Source organism: Citrus clementina, unplaced genomic scaffold, assembly GCF_000493195.1.
Source record: "Citrus clementina cultivar Clemenules unplaced genomic scaffold, Citrus_clementina_v1.0 scaffold_7, whole genome shotgun sequence".
In the NCBI taxonomy this organism is placed as follows: Eukaryota; Viridiplantae; Streptophyta; class Magnoliopsida; order Sapindales; family Rutaceae; genus Citrus; species Citrus x clementina.
Genome location: NW_006262075.1, coordinates 16,685,407 through 16,701,282, shown reverse-complemented (window position 1 = coordinate 16,701,282; position 15,876 = coordinate 16,685,407). Strand labels below are relative to the sequence as shown.

The window sequence follows — 15,876 nt, the reverse complement described above, 5'->3', positions numbered from 1 at the left end:
AATATGTATAAAGCTAAAAATTAGATCCACATTTTGGATATTTCGTATATGCTTAGTAATAAAAGAATATCTTTGTATTTTGTTTAAGCTTGATCTATATTAAGAAAAATAATTTTGCTTAATTAACTTGTATAGTAAACAAATACTATGATAGAAAATGAAAAATAAAAATTTATAAATGTGCTAGTAAGAATATAGAATTTATGGTTAAGCTAATTTAATATAATTTATTCTAATTGTTTTCAATACAAATTTTTTACTTTCAATTGATGAGTAATTTTTTTTCCTAAATAAATAAATTATTTTTAAATTAAAGTTTAATATTAATTTACAAGTTTTATGTTATTTTTACAAATATTTTTATTTACAATTTTAAAATATTAATTTACCACTTTATATTAATTTACTTATTTACCATTCATTTATTAATTTTAAGTGTAATTTACAAAATTTATGTTTATCATGACATTGGTGCTGTAATTTTAATCATAATATCATTGAACTTTGAATGCATCAGTGTCAATGGAGGAAAGTAAAATGATCAGTAGGCTAAAGTCGATTCAATTTCAATCGCAATTTTATGTTAGAGCCAAACTAAGCTATTCAATTTCAAGTTCTGAAAAGAATTTGATTTTCTTAAAGTAAAAGCTGATTCTGATCACCATTTTCATTTTCTTATTTTCGTATGACCTCAAAAATTAATGTCCGACTTCACCCAAGGCTCAAGTACAATTTTACGTGCTGCGATATTTTATGTTCACGGTATTGAATTGAATTAAGATTATTGAACAAGAACAAGAAAAAAGCAAGAGCATCGGACACTGAATGGTTGAAAACAAATAATAAACTAATGAAAAATAAAAAAATAAAAAATAAAACTCAAACATCATTTTGTTCAACAAAAGGGGGTCTATTGAAGTAACTGAAAATTAAGTCTTGGTCCCCTACTTCATTAAATTTCGCCCTCATTTCTAGACTGAACTATCTGCCAGCTGTCACATAGCCAATCAAATGGTCTTTTCCCTCACCCCTCCCCCCCCCCCAAAAAAAATTTGTAATTACATTACTTGTTGGTCAAAAATTTTTATGAAATAATTTTAGTACATTACAGATTTCAAACTAAATTTTTTTATTTAAAATCTTACCACAAATTTTAAACTATTAATTTTAAACAATCTAATGATAAAATATTGAAAATCAAATTAACATTTAATTAATTATGTTTATTGAGATTTCTTGAAATTAATGACTCAAGATTGTGTCAAAACTTTTTGTTAAAAAATTAAATTAAAATACCCTAAGCCTTCAACAAAATTCGGTCCTTTGAACATTGGAACTTGAAGGAGTTTGAACATTGGAACATTAATCAAGAAATGAAAATTAGAGTTGTAGTCTTATCTTGTAGATAATGCCTTCAATAATAAAAATCTTTGAAAAACGTTTGAGATACCCGAAAAGAAAACTATTAATTAAGTACTTAGATTTTCTAGAAAATTAATTAATAGCTGCTGACATATATACCCGTATATAAGTAAATGTGTGAAATGCTACACCTTGAAGATCCAGGCAAGCGATCGAAAGATGGATCTAACTACAATATTTGATTATGTTTATGGCACATCTGATCTTGATGGTTCGGAAGATGGACGTTGTTCATTCTAGGACAATTCTGATGATGGATATGGTTTGTTTTATTACGATTCTGAAGATGGATATACTTTACCTTATTTTGAAGATTTACAAGATGAGTATGATTCGTTTAGTGATTTTGAAGGTAGGTACAGTTCTTTAGATGGTCGCTATGATTTTGAAAGAGGGTACATTAATGCATATGATCACGATGATTCTGAAGGTGGATACAATCCGTCTGATGATCGTGATGATTTTGAAAGTGGGTGCTTTTCGTTTGATGATCATGATGGTTATTTAAGTGGGTACAATTCATTTGATCATCTTGAAGATTTTGAAGATGGGTGTGGTTTATTCTCTTATGATTTTGAAGATGGGTGTGGTTCATTTTGATCTTGATGATTTTGAAGTATTGGGTTTTCTTTCTCCTTTATTGGTGTAATTTCCTTTAATGTCAAGTGTTATAGAAAGATGTTGCTCGAGTGTTTTTGTGTGAACTATATGTTGTTCATAAAACAGATGAATAATTAGTCGGTTGAGATTTTAAGAGTTGGCTGCCACCAGTGTTCTTGTGATGAAGTGTTTTACATATAATTATGTTGGTTTAGAGATTGTATAACTATTTTGTTATAATTAATATGTTAGAAGTCCAATATGTAGTTTACGAATGAGAATAAAAATTTATTAAGAAAAGAATCAAAAGTTCGGGTTACTTAAACCGATATTTTAGAATATCCCAAGAATTTTCAAGTAAATGCTCCCCAATAAGAACAAGAAGTGGCTCATCCTGCTAGACAAAATCATTTTTCGAAACTCAAGTTAGCTAAACAATCAACAATGGAGTTACCCTCCTGATAAATATGCTTGGGAACCATGAAAATATAGTTCATAAATCAAACTTAAACAGTCCAACTGTTAACGTGATTGCCATGAAAGATGAAAATTTTGTCTTATATGAATATGTTGTTGAATCTTTTTATTTTTTTCCTTTATGAAATTAACTTCGACGCATGAGGAGGGCCAAACGCCGACTCCTCAACAAATTGATGACCAGTAAAGAATCACACTCCTGCCAAAGATTAAAATTTCAATCATCGCTTATGATTTTAAGCGAATTCATCAACATCATGAATCACAAACATATATGATCAGAAAATGTATAGAATTCCCCAAGCTCTAGTCAATTATTAATTGTCTTCCAACACTATATGAACTTGTTTATAAAAATAAACTTGATGTTTTGGATTCTTAAAATTTTTTTAATTTATAAAAATGGAAATAGAGAGAATGTTTTTGGTAGAATTAATATTTGAAAAGAGGATATTTTCTTAAAAGTTACAAGACAAAAACTGTAGTAATATTACAAAAGCCATTTTTCGGAAGGATCTTCATATATATATATATATATATATATATATAATACAATTCAAACAAGTTATTTTTATATATATAATACAATTCAAAAATGTTATTTTTTTGTCATCTCTTCATTATAAATGAAAATGATTATTGAAAAAAATAATGATAGACATTCCAGATTTTTTATTCTAAATATCATTCTAAATGATGTTTTCTATTGAAAACCGTATCAAGCGCCTTGAGTTTTCTCTCTCTCTCTCTTATAACTGTAACGAGCATATTTACTTGTAAAGATAAAATCCATTATCAAGCAAAATTTGATTTTGAAAGCTATTCTTATTCGTTTTTTCAAAATCTGTTAATTATACCATGAGGTAATTTTATTAAAAAGACATAAAAAATTATATATAAAACAAAATTAGTTTTTTAACTTCTCAAAATTTTGCAATTGCAATCCGAAATGGGTCTTAAAAATATAGGTACAAATTTTGTATCTCGAATAAAATGAATGATACTTCATGTCACTTAGTATTAACTAGTCCTCATAATTACTACATTCATGATAATATAAAAAAAAAAAAACTATTATCTATACATAGTTGTCAAGCCGATGGGTGAATATCATTTCAGTCAGGGTGAGGGTGAATGTGATTGATCGGATAAGGATTCAGTATCAAATTGAGTTTTTACTAATTACTGAATTAATAGATTTTAGGTAAGAGAAATTAAAAAATAAAATTTAGAATAATTCTAACTATTGATTCAATACTCATAAAAATACAAGTTAGAACTACATTCTAATCGGATTGAAAGATACTAGTTGGGAAGTTCGGCATTACTTGTCATGTCACCAACTCAACTAGTTGATTTTTTTTTTTTTCTTTATAGAACTATTCTCGTTGTTTCCTCAATTATTTAACAATTTGCTATAATCAAACAAAACTTGCTTTATTAAACAAAGCTTGCTCTACTGGGCCGGGCCGTACAGATGGCTGAGCCTATAGAGCTGGGCCAATGTGAACAAACAATTAGGGCTCGTAACTCATTTGGCGGGAGAATTGAAATTTTTTGGTACTAAAATTAATTTTTGAAAAAAAAAAAAAAGACAAAACAAAACCCTCTTTTCCCCGAAACAAAGAAATTGAATCCCTAGAGCAGAATCAGAATCAAACTCTGCGATTGCGATGGGACGAGATGAGATGCAAATGAGCGAGGCGAAGCGAGCGTATCGAAGCGCCAAGGAGGAGGGCAACAGACAGGAGGAGGCGCGATGGGCGAATGTGATCGGAGACATTCTGAAGAACAGAGGCGAGTACGTGGAAGCTCTCAAGTGGTTCCGTATCGATTACGACGTTTCCGTCAAGTACTTGCCGGAAAAGCACTTGTTACCCACTTGTCAGTCTCTCGGTGAAGTCTATTTACGCCTCGAGCACTTCAAAGACGCCTTGATTTATCAGGTAGTTGCTACCTGGGTTTCTTTCTTCCTTTTTCTTATTTAATTTTTTGTGATATTTGTATAATTTTAATTGCTTGGGGTTTAATTTAATGTTTATTAGGTGCTCATTTGTTGTCAGGCACGTATTAAGTTACAGGCTCTATGATTTTTAACTTGTATGGAAGTTTTAAAGAGCTGTTTGTAAAAGTAACAGCACTTCTCAAATGCCTGCTTATTCAAAACGAGTTTTACAATGGGACTCATTAAGTGCTTCTTGAAAGAGTACTGCAAGTGATCCGACAATTCACTTTTATGCATACCCAAACACTGCCAAGAAAAATAAGGATAATAAAAATAGATAAAGAAGCACATTTAGCTGTTTGAATGCTCTTGTAGCACCAGCCTATTAGAAATGGTGGTTGTAGTTTGTTTGATATAATGATATCTGAAAGACAACAACAAAGGTTAAGTATCTTGATAATTTTTGTGATTTGATAAAAGTTTAATTGTTGGTATTGCACTCCCGTTTTGTATCATTAGCAGTTACTGTTCTGGTGCGATATAGGCCTCGTAAGTGAATGAATTTTGTATATGTTATTAGTGATTATTTTTCGTTTATAGAAAAAACATCTAGAGCTAGCCAAGGATGCAAGTGATCTTGTTGAGCAGCAAAGAGCTTGCACACAGCTTGGTCGTACATACTATGAAATGTTCTTGAGATCTGATGATGATCACTACTCAATTCGCAATGCCAAAAAGTATTTCAAGTCTGCTATGAAGCTTGCTCAGACGCTGAAGGAGAATCCAGCAACTAGTAGATCTTCTTTCCTCAAAGAATATATTGATGCACATAACAACATTGGGATGCTTCAAATGGAGCTTGATAATCTGGAAGAAGCCAAGAAATTTCTTATTAGAGGATTAGAGATTTGCAATGAAGAAGAGGTGAGTGAGGATGATGATGGGCGCAGCAGGCTTCATCACAACCTTGGAAATGTTTACATGGAGCTGAGAATGTGGGATAAATCTCGGGAGCACATTGAACAGGATATCATAATTTGTAAGAAAATTGAGCACCGTCAAGGTGAGGCAAAAGGGTATATCAATCTTGGCGAACTGCATTATAGAGTTCAGAAGTATGACGAGGCCATTCTATGCTACCAGAAGGCACTTAATTTGGCACAATCCATGGAAGATGAAGATGCTTTAGCTAGTCAAATTGATCAAAATATTGAAACTGTGAAGAAGGCTATTGAAGTAATGGATGAATTGAAGAAAGAAGAGCAAAATCTTAAGAAACTAACAAGAAATATGATCATTGCCAAAGGCACGTCACAGGAACGGAAGTATCTGCTGCAGCAGAATGCATCTCTTGACCGTCTCATTGAGAAATCAAGCATGATATTTGCATGGCTCAAGGTATGTTTTGCGGTTGATGGGCTATGTATCATAGTTAAATGAATTAAACCAGCATGGCTGAATGCCTGCTTTCATCTTGAATTTGTATCTTTGCATCATAGGTGGTGCAGTTATGTATGAAGTGGCTTTTGAGGGAAAAGAGAATAAGGCTCTTTCATTGTTTATTTGAATATCCTGATTTATTCTGTTTTAGGCATCAAATTGTGACTCATCCCCCTACATCCTAGGTTTCTAAAGCAATTATAGCCGATAACTTTTTTCCCCCTCTTCTAAAAAGAAAAACTATTATATAAGTTGACAGATTATGTAGAATTCTGAAGGCTAGAAGAAGAACTAATGGACATTATAAAGGTTTGACTAATAAAATTAATTTATTGATTGCTTAGAACTGGTCTAACATAGTGGCTTAACCCAAAATATGACAAATGGGCCAGAACTACAGCCTATGGCTAGGGTGTCTAGTGTATTTGCTAGTTAGTTCCTGCCTGGTAAAATTCAAAAGATTGATAACGATCTTGAACATGACTTAGTAATTTGGAAACTTCATAACTAAGTGGCTTGGAAAATTCTCAATGGTGTCCTCACCAGACAAAAACCATATTTTAGTTTTCTTTTTTAAGCTTATTTGAACCTCTTGTATGCACACATCAGCTTTTTGAAGTTTGTTTTGTGTATATTGCACTCAGTTTCCATGTAATCTGGCTTTTGATTAATGCTCAAAAATTTGGAACTCAGAATAGTAATGATGCAATTAAAATGGGATATACCTTGCTTGAGGCTCTTGCTGAGGCCTAAAGAAGGAATTGATTCTAACCTGTTATTACTTGATTTATTCTTATGTATTTAAAACATTTTATTCATTTTGTTAATTTTTTTGGGTTTAGCATTGTGAGTATGCAAAGAGAAAGAAGAGGATAGCAAGTGAACTTTGTGACAAGGGAAAGCTAAGTGATTCATTTTTAGTTATTGGAGAATCATACCAAAAGCTTAGAAAATTCAACAAAGCCATTAAATGGTACACAAAGAGTTGGGAAACGTACAAGTCAATTGGCAATTTGGAGGTAAGTTCAGTGATCGCACCATGATACTCAATGCAAGTTTTATATTTGTTGATGTCCATATAGAAGTAGCATAAAAGGATCCTTCTTATGCTGTACGTTCAGATGACCTTGACAATTTATGCACTTGCTTAGAATGAGTTCTAGGATTTAGGATTGCATTGTTTTGCAAGAACACATGATTTTATGTTTTCTATTATATCTTTGGATTCACTGTACTTGGTGGTTGGTAAATTCCTAAGATGAAAGGCTATCGGTTTCAGGGTCAAGCACTGGCAAAAGTTAATATGGGAAATGTGTTGGACAGTAATGGCGATTGGGCAGGAGCACTTGATGCATTTCAAGAGGGCTATAGGTAATCACATGTGTTCATGATTTTCTTTATGAATTGGAAAATTTCAGAATATCTGGAACTAGGAATGGCTTCACAAGTTGCATATTTCTTTGATGTGGGGGTATCCTCATGACATCTTGACACTCCTCTTAGATGACTTAGGTGCATCTGGGATAGTAATAAATAAATTCTTTTTTATTCTTTTATGTGCCTGATAAGCAATTAATGTGGTTCAGAATACATTGCAGACATTAGTGAACTGCTGTTAGTTAATGATAAATATGACATTTATATACTAGCCACAGTTATAGCATGCAGATTTTATAAAGTAATACATTAACAACAAAATATAATGTGTAAATGTATTGCCATTTTATAGTATCAAAATCCAATCATGACACCGGTGCAAATTGATGTCATGTATTGGCTGCCTAATTTTATGCTTTGTGCTCGATGCTAATTTGACCACTTAGTTGTGCAGTTTGTTTAAACAAGGCTTCTATACTGATTGTTAAGAAACCAGATTCAGCCTGCTTTTCAATAGAAATAGAGGTAGTATGACATGTCTACCCAAGCGCTCACTTCATCTTGACAAATTTACTCATTTTTCTTTACTCAAGAAGTTGATGCTTTAGAACAGTTGTTTAAATGGTACTGCAGTACTGCTCCCAAAAAGCAACCAGATTCTGCCTGCTTTTTGGTGGATGTAGAGATACTTTTACTTGAGCAATTTACTCAATAATAGATTCATTTTGTTTTCTTTGCAGTAAATGGAATCATTTTTTTTTTCTTTTTGTTTATTGTAATGATGACTAATTTCATCATCATCATTGTCATAGCCATCATCTTGATTTTTCTGGAGAGTTATAGCCTTGCTATCTAATAGCCATATTTAGTAGAGCTGATGCTACTTATTTTCTCCGGAAGATATACATTTTCTGGAAGAAAGTTGTTACCATATCAGTTATTGCAAGTGTTCAGCCAGGAAAATAAAGTAGAGAAAAACTAAGATAATTTATTTTATTATTGTTTTTACTATTGAGCCTATACAAATAATTTACAGGTATGATACCATTTTTCCAGGGGTTTGCATGCAAATGCACCCTTGTAGTTGTTTTCAATTTATGTGAGATTTTCTTGGTTTTGTCATTTTGAATTACAGGATTGCCGTTGAAGCTAATCTTCCTTCTGTTCAGCTTTCTGCACTAGAGAATATGCACTACAGTCACATGATAAGGTTTGACAATATTGAAGAGGCCAGGTAAATGCAATTAATGTGAACCTTCTTATTTGTTTAGGTTAATTATGCTATCTAAATTTGTGATTAAGGAAGTGGAATTGTGAAAATAAAAGCTGAAGCTTAATTGTAATATCTTGTAAAATTTTGACTTAAGACTGTAATATAAAGATTTATTACTTTCTGATGTTTGAACAGTCTTCCTGAAAAAGAGTATTTATTATTGCTTTAATAAACCCACTTCCCTGCAGGAGGTTGCAGCATGAAATTGACAAGTTGAAGGAGACTAAAAGTGAGGATCTTGAAGCACATGATGTGGCAAAGGATTGCTGTTCAGAGACAGACACAGAAGGGAATGATCATTTGCCAGATGTTAGGTCTAGTGCTTGCTTCTCAGCTGAGATGAGTAAATCTGATTCTGGTCGATCAAAGACTTTAGCTGGTCTAGAAGACGTAGAAGACGATGAACCTTTAATTTCATTTCTTCGATCCAGTGAAAGATTGCCAAAATTGAAAAGCGCTTATGTGGAAAAACAGAGTATTCCCACTGAGCCGAGAGAACCTTCCCCCAAAACATTACCTAAATCAACAAATAGTCAGCAGACAGGTGGTGGTCGTAAACGAATTCGTGTGGTCCTTTCAGACGATGAAGGTGATATCGATAATGAAGTGGGCTTGAAAGGTAGGCTTCACAAATGTCCTGTTGAAGGTGTTGCTACTTTTGATGCAAGTAGGTTTTGTTAATGATTTACTGTTTGATCTTATATTTTCATTGCTACTACAACTTAGTTGTGAGATGTGTTTTCTTTGCCTGATTGCAGTTAATAGTAAAAGTGGTTCAGCTAGTCCAGCTCATAAATTTCAGGTTGGGGAGGAATTGGATCAATCCTTTAATTATGTTTTTCCATTGAAGTTTGTTCCCAGGTGGTTTATTCTTTTGGTCTGGCAGGATGTCCCAGCCGCGGATTTCAAATGTACCAACAGTTCTGAAAATCCAATTAATGTCGAAGAAAGCACATGTTCACACAAATTCACATCTTCTAATCCAACCAATCAATATGGGAATGCTATTAGATGCACTGGGAAAGTCTTTATTGCATCTGACGTCAATGATGATGTGAGTGTTATTATTGAGCACCTACAAAAAGTATCATGATACTTGCATCTGTTTGTGCTATGGTATTGTTTTCATGATTGTTATGGAAAATATAATGTTTGCATGAAGATCAGGAAGTATGTTTCGCATAGTTCAACTTTCCCTTTTCATCTAGCATTAAATGTATACAATTTTCTTATTTCTCAGATGCCTTGGCTGATCCCTCAGTTTAAGGCGGAAAAAGTCCAAAATTACATCATGATCATTGGTGCAGTTATCAGATCAGTGGCTCTGATTTGTTTTGTGCCTGATTTTGATGCTTCTGTCTTTAAGCAGCTATTATACTACTTTCATGTGTTGTTGGCCAAAATGCATGCTCATGTAATAATATGTCATGGGAAAAGTCAGCAAGAATTGTGCGCACCCTGTATCTACTCTTGAAAGAATTATTGTGACAATTATTGTTGTTATGTTTCACTAATGTTTGATTTGTTGCACCAATTGCAGCAATGTGTAATGTTCAGAATTGATGACGACCTGATACAGTTAGAAGTACATTCATGCATTTGTGATGATAAGTTGGATATTGAGTCTTTGAAGGTTGAACTGGCTTGCTTATATTACCTGCAGCTTCCTAAAGAGAAGATATCAAAGGGTAGGAACTTCCAGGCAATTCTGAGTTTGTACTTCTCAACTTCTCAACAATGCCTCGGTTTAGAGATTGACTCAAAAAATATTGCATGATGCACTTATCTATCTGATCTGCTGTGCTGTGTTCTAATAATTGTTTGACATGCATGGTATCCCAAAGTGATAAGCAAAGAAATGTCATACTGATGTCCTGGCAGGGATGGCTAAACGATTGACTGCCTTGTTTCCAACAATAGGTCACATGTAATTTCCATTTTATCGCACTTCAACTAGGTTTTGAATACATTAGGAGTTGTCTACCTTTGCTGGACATGCAATTTATGCACAATGGAAACATAAGCTTTTGATTTGCGCGAGAGTATTTTGTCTGTTCCTTGTTTCATGTGACGTGGATCTTGTTTACAGAAAGGAAAGTTGGTGGGTACCAGGTCTTGATATTGCAGCATGCTTTATTATGCTTGCATATTCTTCTATTCTCTCTTTTGTTCTTGTTTCAAGGGTTAGTTGACCTCAGAGTGAACTAAAATTCTAATATTCTGCAAATTTTGTCTCACTAGGTCTGTTGCCCATAATTCAGCATATGAATTATGGTGGAAGGTCTCTAGAATCCTTTGACACTTTCAAGGATCAGCTGGGAAAAGATATAATTGAAGTTTCTATTGATGGTATTTATTATGAATTCTTTTCTATTGAGTGAATCTATCATATAATAGCCCTATTCTCCCCCCCCCCCCCCTCTCGAATTTAAGTTTGCAGTCAACCAGTATTGTGATTAACTAAATATTGTGGATTGGTGCAGTATCATGGGAAAAATAGTCTAATGATTTGTCTTAGATTTGGCACTGTTATCTCATACCTGAATGTGGTCTGGTTTCAGAGAATATCAATGTGAGAAATCTTAATCAAAACTGAATCGGAAAATTTCAAATGTGCACTTTGGATTCTCTTGATCCTGTAGCATTAATATTAGTATAAGACATCTGAATAGAAAATCTATACTTAACAGAGATAAGGCTTTTAGTCTTATCTTATACCAACTAAAAACAATGGTTTCCACATACAAAACTACCTCATTACACTTATAACCATTAAACAGGCAATGTCTAGACGTTAAAAAGATTACAATTTTTTACGTCATGCCACTTTTTGGTCAAGCAGGGCCTAACGGGCATGCTCTTTTTCTTTTCTTTTTTCTCCTACTTAGCTTAATTAGGAAATTCATATTGTTTTGGTTTAGGGAAACATGAACATGGATAAGAACTGGTCCTAAGACAGCAACCTAACCAGATCTCTATAGTTTAGACTCTAGGTTGGGATGTGTTTGGTACATCTCAGTTTCCAGTTTCTTTATTCAAGAGGTTATAAATTCCAGTTTGATGTGAACTTTCAGGATGGGTCCAAAAGCGCTTGATGAAGCTGTATATTGAATGCTGCAAGGAGTTATCTGAGGCACCAAATATGAAGTTGCTTAAAAAATTATACATTTCAGAGGTAAGATGTGGTTTAATAGGTATAGTTTATTAAGAACTATATCATCTTGTTGTGTTATGTTATTGCATTTTCACACGAGGATGTTCAAATTGTTTCATCGTTTTTAAAACAGGTAGAGGATGAAGTTGTCGTCTCTGAATGTGAATTGCAAGATATCTCAGTAACTCCTTTGTTGAATGCCCTTCAAACACACAAAACAGTTGCCATGCTAGACCTTTCTCACAATTTGTTAGGTGACACTGTCTGTTAATTAGTTCATTATTTATTTATTTCTTTCTCAGTTTTCTATGTCCTGTGTATTCTGTACTTGCCAATTTTTTAACATACTTTAACTGAAATATTCAACTTCAGTTGGCATCAATTGTTATATTTCAAATGATGATAGTGTGCTGCAATCTTTTAGATGACATTAGCTGTCTGATGTCTTGCTGTCTGTAGGAAACGGAACTATGGAGAAACTTCAACAATTTTTCATATCTTCATGCCAAAACTATGTTGACTTAACTTTGGATTTACATTGCAATCGATTTGGTCCAACTACTTTGTTTCAGGTTTGTAAACTCAAGTTGCAAAAACCATTTTCACTTTTGCATATCCAAAGCTTCACAATTTCTTAGTCATCCTTGTACTGTCATGATTATTGTGAAGCATTCAACCTCCTTTTACTGAATTCTTCCATTTCAATCTTCCTTCATGAATCTTCCATATGCTGGGCGAGACAATAATTATTTGTTTTAGGGAACAACCTTTTTTCGATTTGAATTGCACTTCTGTTTAAGTTGTCACTTGGTCTAAAAACTCAAACTATTAGAGAGTTTCTTGACTTTTAACACATGCTTTCACACACAAGGCTTGTGGATTAATGTAACTGCAGGCACAAGCATAATAGATACAAACACAATGCCAGATATTTACTTATTTAAATGCTTAAACTAATAAAAGCACGCTAAAGTTGTATTTATGCTCTAACATGCCGAATCACGTGTATGGTAGAAGGATCAAACACAGCCACAAATACAACAACTAAAATAAGCACATTTTATACTAGTTTAATCACTATAATGCACCAATTTCAACACAAGACTACTTCGTCAGACTGAATATGATACCATTGAAGTCACCATTTAACCTAAAAGTTTTATGTAATAGCTAAGGGGCCAGCCCAACTATATTAATTAGTTTGTAATGCCTTAAAAGTGGCATAGCTTGGTTTCTATTGAATTGCACTATAGTTTGTAATGCCTCAAAAGTGACATAGCTTGGTTACTATTGAACTCCTTGGCAAGAAGTAGGGTTGTACTTTCTTCTAAATGCAAGCCTGCATCAAGATATGATGTAAAGAATTTCCAAGTAATTGGAATATGTACCAGGCAGAGATTTTAAAAGCAGTTTATGTAATTAATATATCATGTAATCCATAAATCCTTGATAGATGTCTTTTCTAAGATTTGAATGTATTATTTTCATTATTATCAAAATCAAAGATGATTAATCCCTCATTTGACTTCTTAATCTGCTTCTTCTATACCTGATCATCAGATTTGTGAATGTCCTGTGCTATTCACCCGACTGGGAGTGCTTAATCTCTCTGGAAATCGTCTCACCGATGCATGTGGTTCTTACCTCTCAACAATCTTGAAAAACTGCAAAGGTAAATAACTTTTACTGGTTTTCAATTGATTCAATGTTTCATTTTATTTTCAAGGTTGGATGTCAGTTATTGTATCTTTTGTTAACGATTATCATTATTGTTTTGCTTTTTTTGTCCAATGCTGTTTTACAAAAAGTTGAGTAAACAGTTTTTTCTGGGTTGAGAATTTCGAATATCAACCCAATATTTGTTGCATTTGCTTCACTATTCGTCTCCCTGTACTAATAATAACAAGTTCTCTTCTTTTTGTAGTCCTTTACAGCTTAAATATAGAAAACTGTTCAATCACATCTAGAACGATCCAAAAGGTTGCTGATGCTCTGGGTGCTGAATCTACACTAGCCCAACTTTGCATAGGTACATTTAACAAATTGGTCAATTACAATCTTCCAGGTACTTATTTGCTGCTTGGAAAGTAATAAATCTCACTACTTTGACAGGATACAACAGCCCAGTGACTGGGAATGCTATCACTAATTTATTGGTCAAGCTTGATACTTTGAAAAGGTTAGAATAAAGATGAGAATTCCTTATTCTTACAATGTTTGTGAATGAAAGGCTCCTGCGAATTACCTAATCTAAATTTGTATTTAATTCTATGCAGCTTTTCAGAGCTGAATCTCAATGGTTTAAAGCTAAGCAAGCCTGTCGTGGATCGCCTTTGCCAACTTGCTAAGACCTCATGTTTAACACATCTAATGCTTGGGTGCACTAATTTAGGAAGTGTGAGTGAACCTTTAGTCATTTTACTTCTTCTATTTCCTCTAGAGTTTAAAATGCACTCTTAAGAAATTTTCTTTCCCTTTGTGTGACGTGGTATTGACATTATATGCAGGATGGGTCATTACAATTAGTTGAGTCACTATTCAGCAGAGCTCAAGAATCTGTGAAACTTGACCTGTCATATTGTGGATTAGAATCTACTTGCATTCACAAATTTACTGCCAGTGTTAGTCTAGTACATGGCATTCTTGAACTGAACCTAGGAGGAAATCCTATTATGAAAGAGGTTTGTTCTACATCAGTTTATGGTACGTTGGTTATTGCTGATTTCTTTATTCATATCTAAGGGATGTGACTGGAACTATGAATGCCAGGGTGCAAATGCATTAGCGTCACTGCTTATGAATCCTCAATGTTGTTTAAAAGTTTTGGTACTAAGCAAGTGTCAGCTGGGGCTTGCTGGAGTTCTTCAACTAATCAAAGCATTATCAGGTTTGAGACACAGCACAATCCAATTTTTGTTATTGCTCCTTTCAAGCTAATCATTTTGACGTTGGTTTTGTTATCAAGCAGAGAATGACACTCTGGAGGAACTCAATCTTGCTGATAATGCCAGTAAAGAGTTAACTTTACAGCAGAACTTATCAAGTGTGAATTCAGAAAATTTACAGCCCGCGCTCAAAACATCTGACTGTGTATCCAAAGAAGTTGACACTGATCAACACGGTTTATTTGCCATGAACACTGACTGCAATGATCTTGAAGTCGCTGATAGTGAAGATGACAAAATCAGGGTAGAAAGTGCTGCATCAGGGTTTGACAATAGTTGCACAAGCTCATGTCAAAAGAACTCATCTTTTGAATGCCAATTCGTCCAAGAGCTTTCATCTGCCATTGGCATGGCAAAGCCGTTGCAACTATTAGATCTTAGCAACAACGGTTTCTCAACACAAGCTGTCAAAACATTGTATTGTGCATGGTCATCTAGATCAGGAGCTGGTCCGGCATGGAAGCATATTAAGGAACAGATAATCCATTTTTCAGTTGAGGGAAACAAGTGTTGCCGAGTGAAACCTTGCTGTAGAAAGAATTGATGCTATTCTTAATCTTTTGTGCGGTTCTGAAGCAGAGGTCGGATACTCTGGGAGGAGAAGGATCCATCCGTATAATTTTGCAACCGTTAGTCGTGTTCTAATCATAATTTACTTACTGTTTACTGAAGTAATAAATAGTATCCATTCAAAGCATCAAACTAAAGGAGATGTACAGAGTTAGCATTCAGGTCATGTAAAGAAAAAAAAGTTAAGATGAAACTTGTATGCAAGCTGTCAATGGTGAATTGTTAAGAACAATGAATCGTTTGATGATTTTTTTAGCAATGATTTGTGAACCGGAGTTTTTCAATTAACACTTTGCGTTTGTTCGTATATTTGAAAGTTAAATATGTTTGAATTTAGTTATAAAGTTTGAATAGGTTTGAATAAAAATATTTGAATGACGTTTTTTTTTTCAGCATTTGAATAGAAAAATTTTAAAACTAGTAGTTTAAAATAAATATCGTTTCAAGTGGTGCATATATATATTCTTCACAACTTGAAAATTCAACGAGATTAGTTCTGATAACATTAAAAAAATAACACTATCATTATTTTTAATTTAATTTTATAATAAAAATATAATTATAACATCAACTTTCATTATAAAATCAATATTAGTTTTAGTTTTAATTCATCACAAAATTAATCTAATTATTCAATATTTTGGTTTAGTTAATGTTATTATGTGAATAAAAA

At 33.3% G+C, this 15,876-nt stretch overlaps 1 protein-coding gene across 3 annotated transcripts; it reads left to right on the top strand.

The window, feature by feature from the left end:
• Positions 1-4,133: 4,133 nt before the first annotated feature.
• LOC18037879 (protein TONSOKU) lies at positions 4,134-15,473 on the top strand. Of its 3 annotated transcripts, none has more exons than XM_024180952.1 (20): positions 4,134-4,445; positions 5,045-5,842; positions 6,727-6,903; positions 7,164-7,255; positions 8,397-8,495; positions 8,723-9,153; positions 9,293-9,336; positions 9,421-9,588; positions 10,075-10,222; positions 10,776-10,883; positions 11,609-11,709; positions 11,822-11,942; positions 12,148-12,260; positions 13,249-13,360; positions 13,613-13,717; positions 13,801-13,867; positions 13,965-14,085; positions 14,196-14,369; positions 14,458-14,575; positions 14,657-15,473. In XM_024180952.1, the coding sequence occupies exons 1-20, from the start codon at positions 4,173-4,175 to the stop codon at positions 15,175-15,177; spliced, it is 3,891 nt and encodes a 1,296-aa protein (XP_024036720.1). In that variant the 5' UTR covers positions 4,134-4,172; the 3' UTR covers positions 15,178-15,473. The 3 variants fall into 3 exon arrangements, with proteins under 3 accessions (XP_024036720.1, XP_024036719.1, XP_024036722.1); XM_024180951.1 differs by having other exon boundaries at positions 8,723-9,201; XM_024180954.1 differs by lacking the exon at positions 10,776-10,883 and having other exon boundaries at positions 8,723-9,201.
• Positions 15,474-15,876: the final 403 nt, after the last annotated feature.

Excerpts from the sequence above, each read along its gene's own strand:
- LOC18037879 (XM_024180951.1), top strand. The coding sequence starts at position 4,173 with ATGGGACGAGATGAGATGCAAATGAGCGAGGCGAAGCGAGCGTATCGA. Across the intron at positions 11,943-12,147 it reads CCTTTCTCACAATTTGTTAG|GAAACGGAACTATGGAGAAA; the intron begins GTGACACTGTCT and ends TGCTGTCTGTAG. Across the intron at positions 13,868-13,964 it reads AAGCTTGATACTTTGAAAAG|CTTTTCAGAGCTGAATCTCA; the intron begins GTTAGAATAAAG and ends AATTCTATGCAG.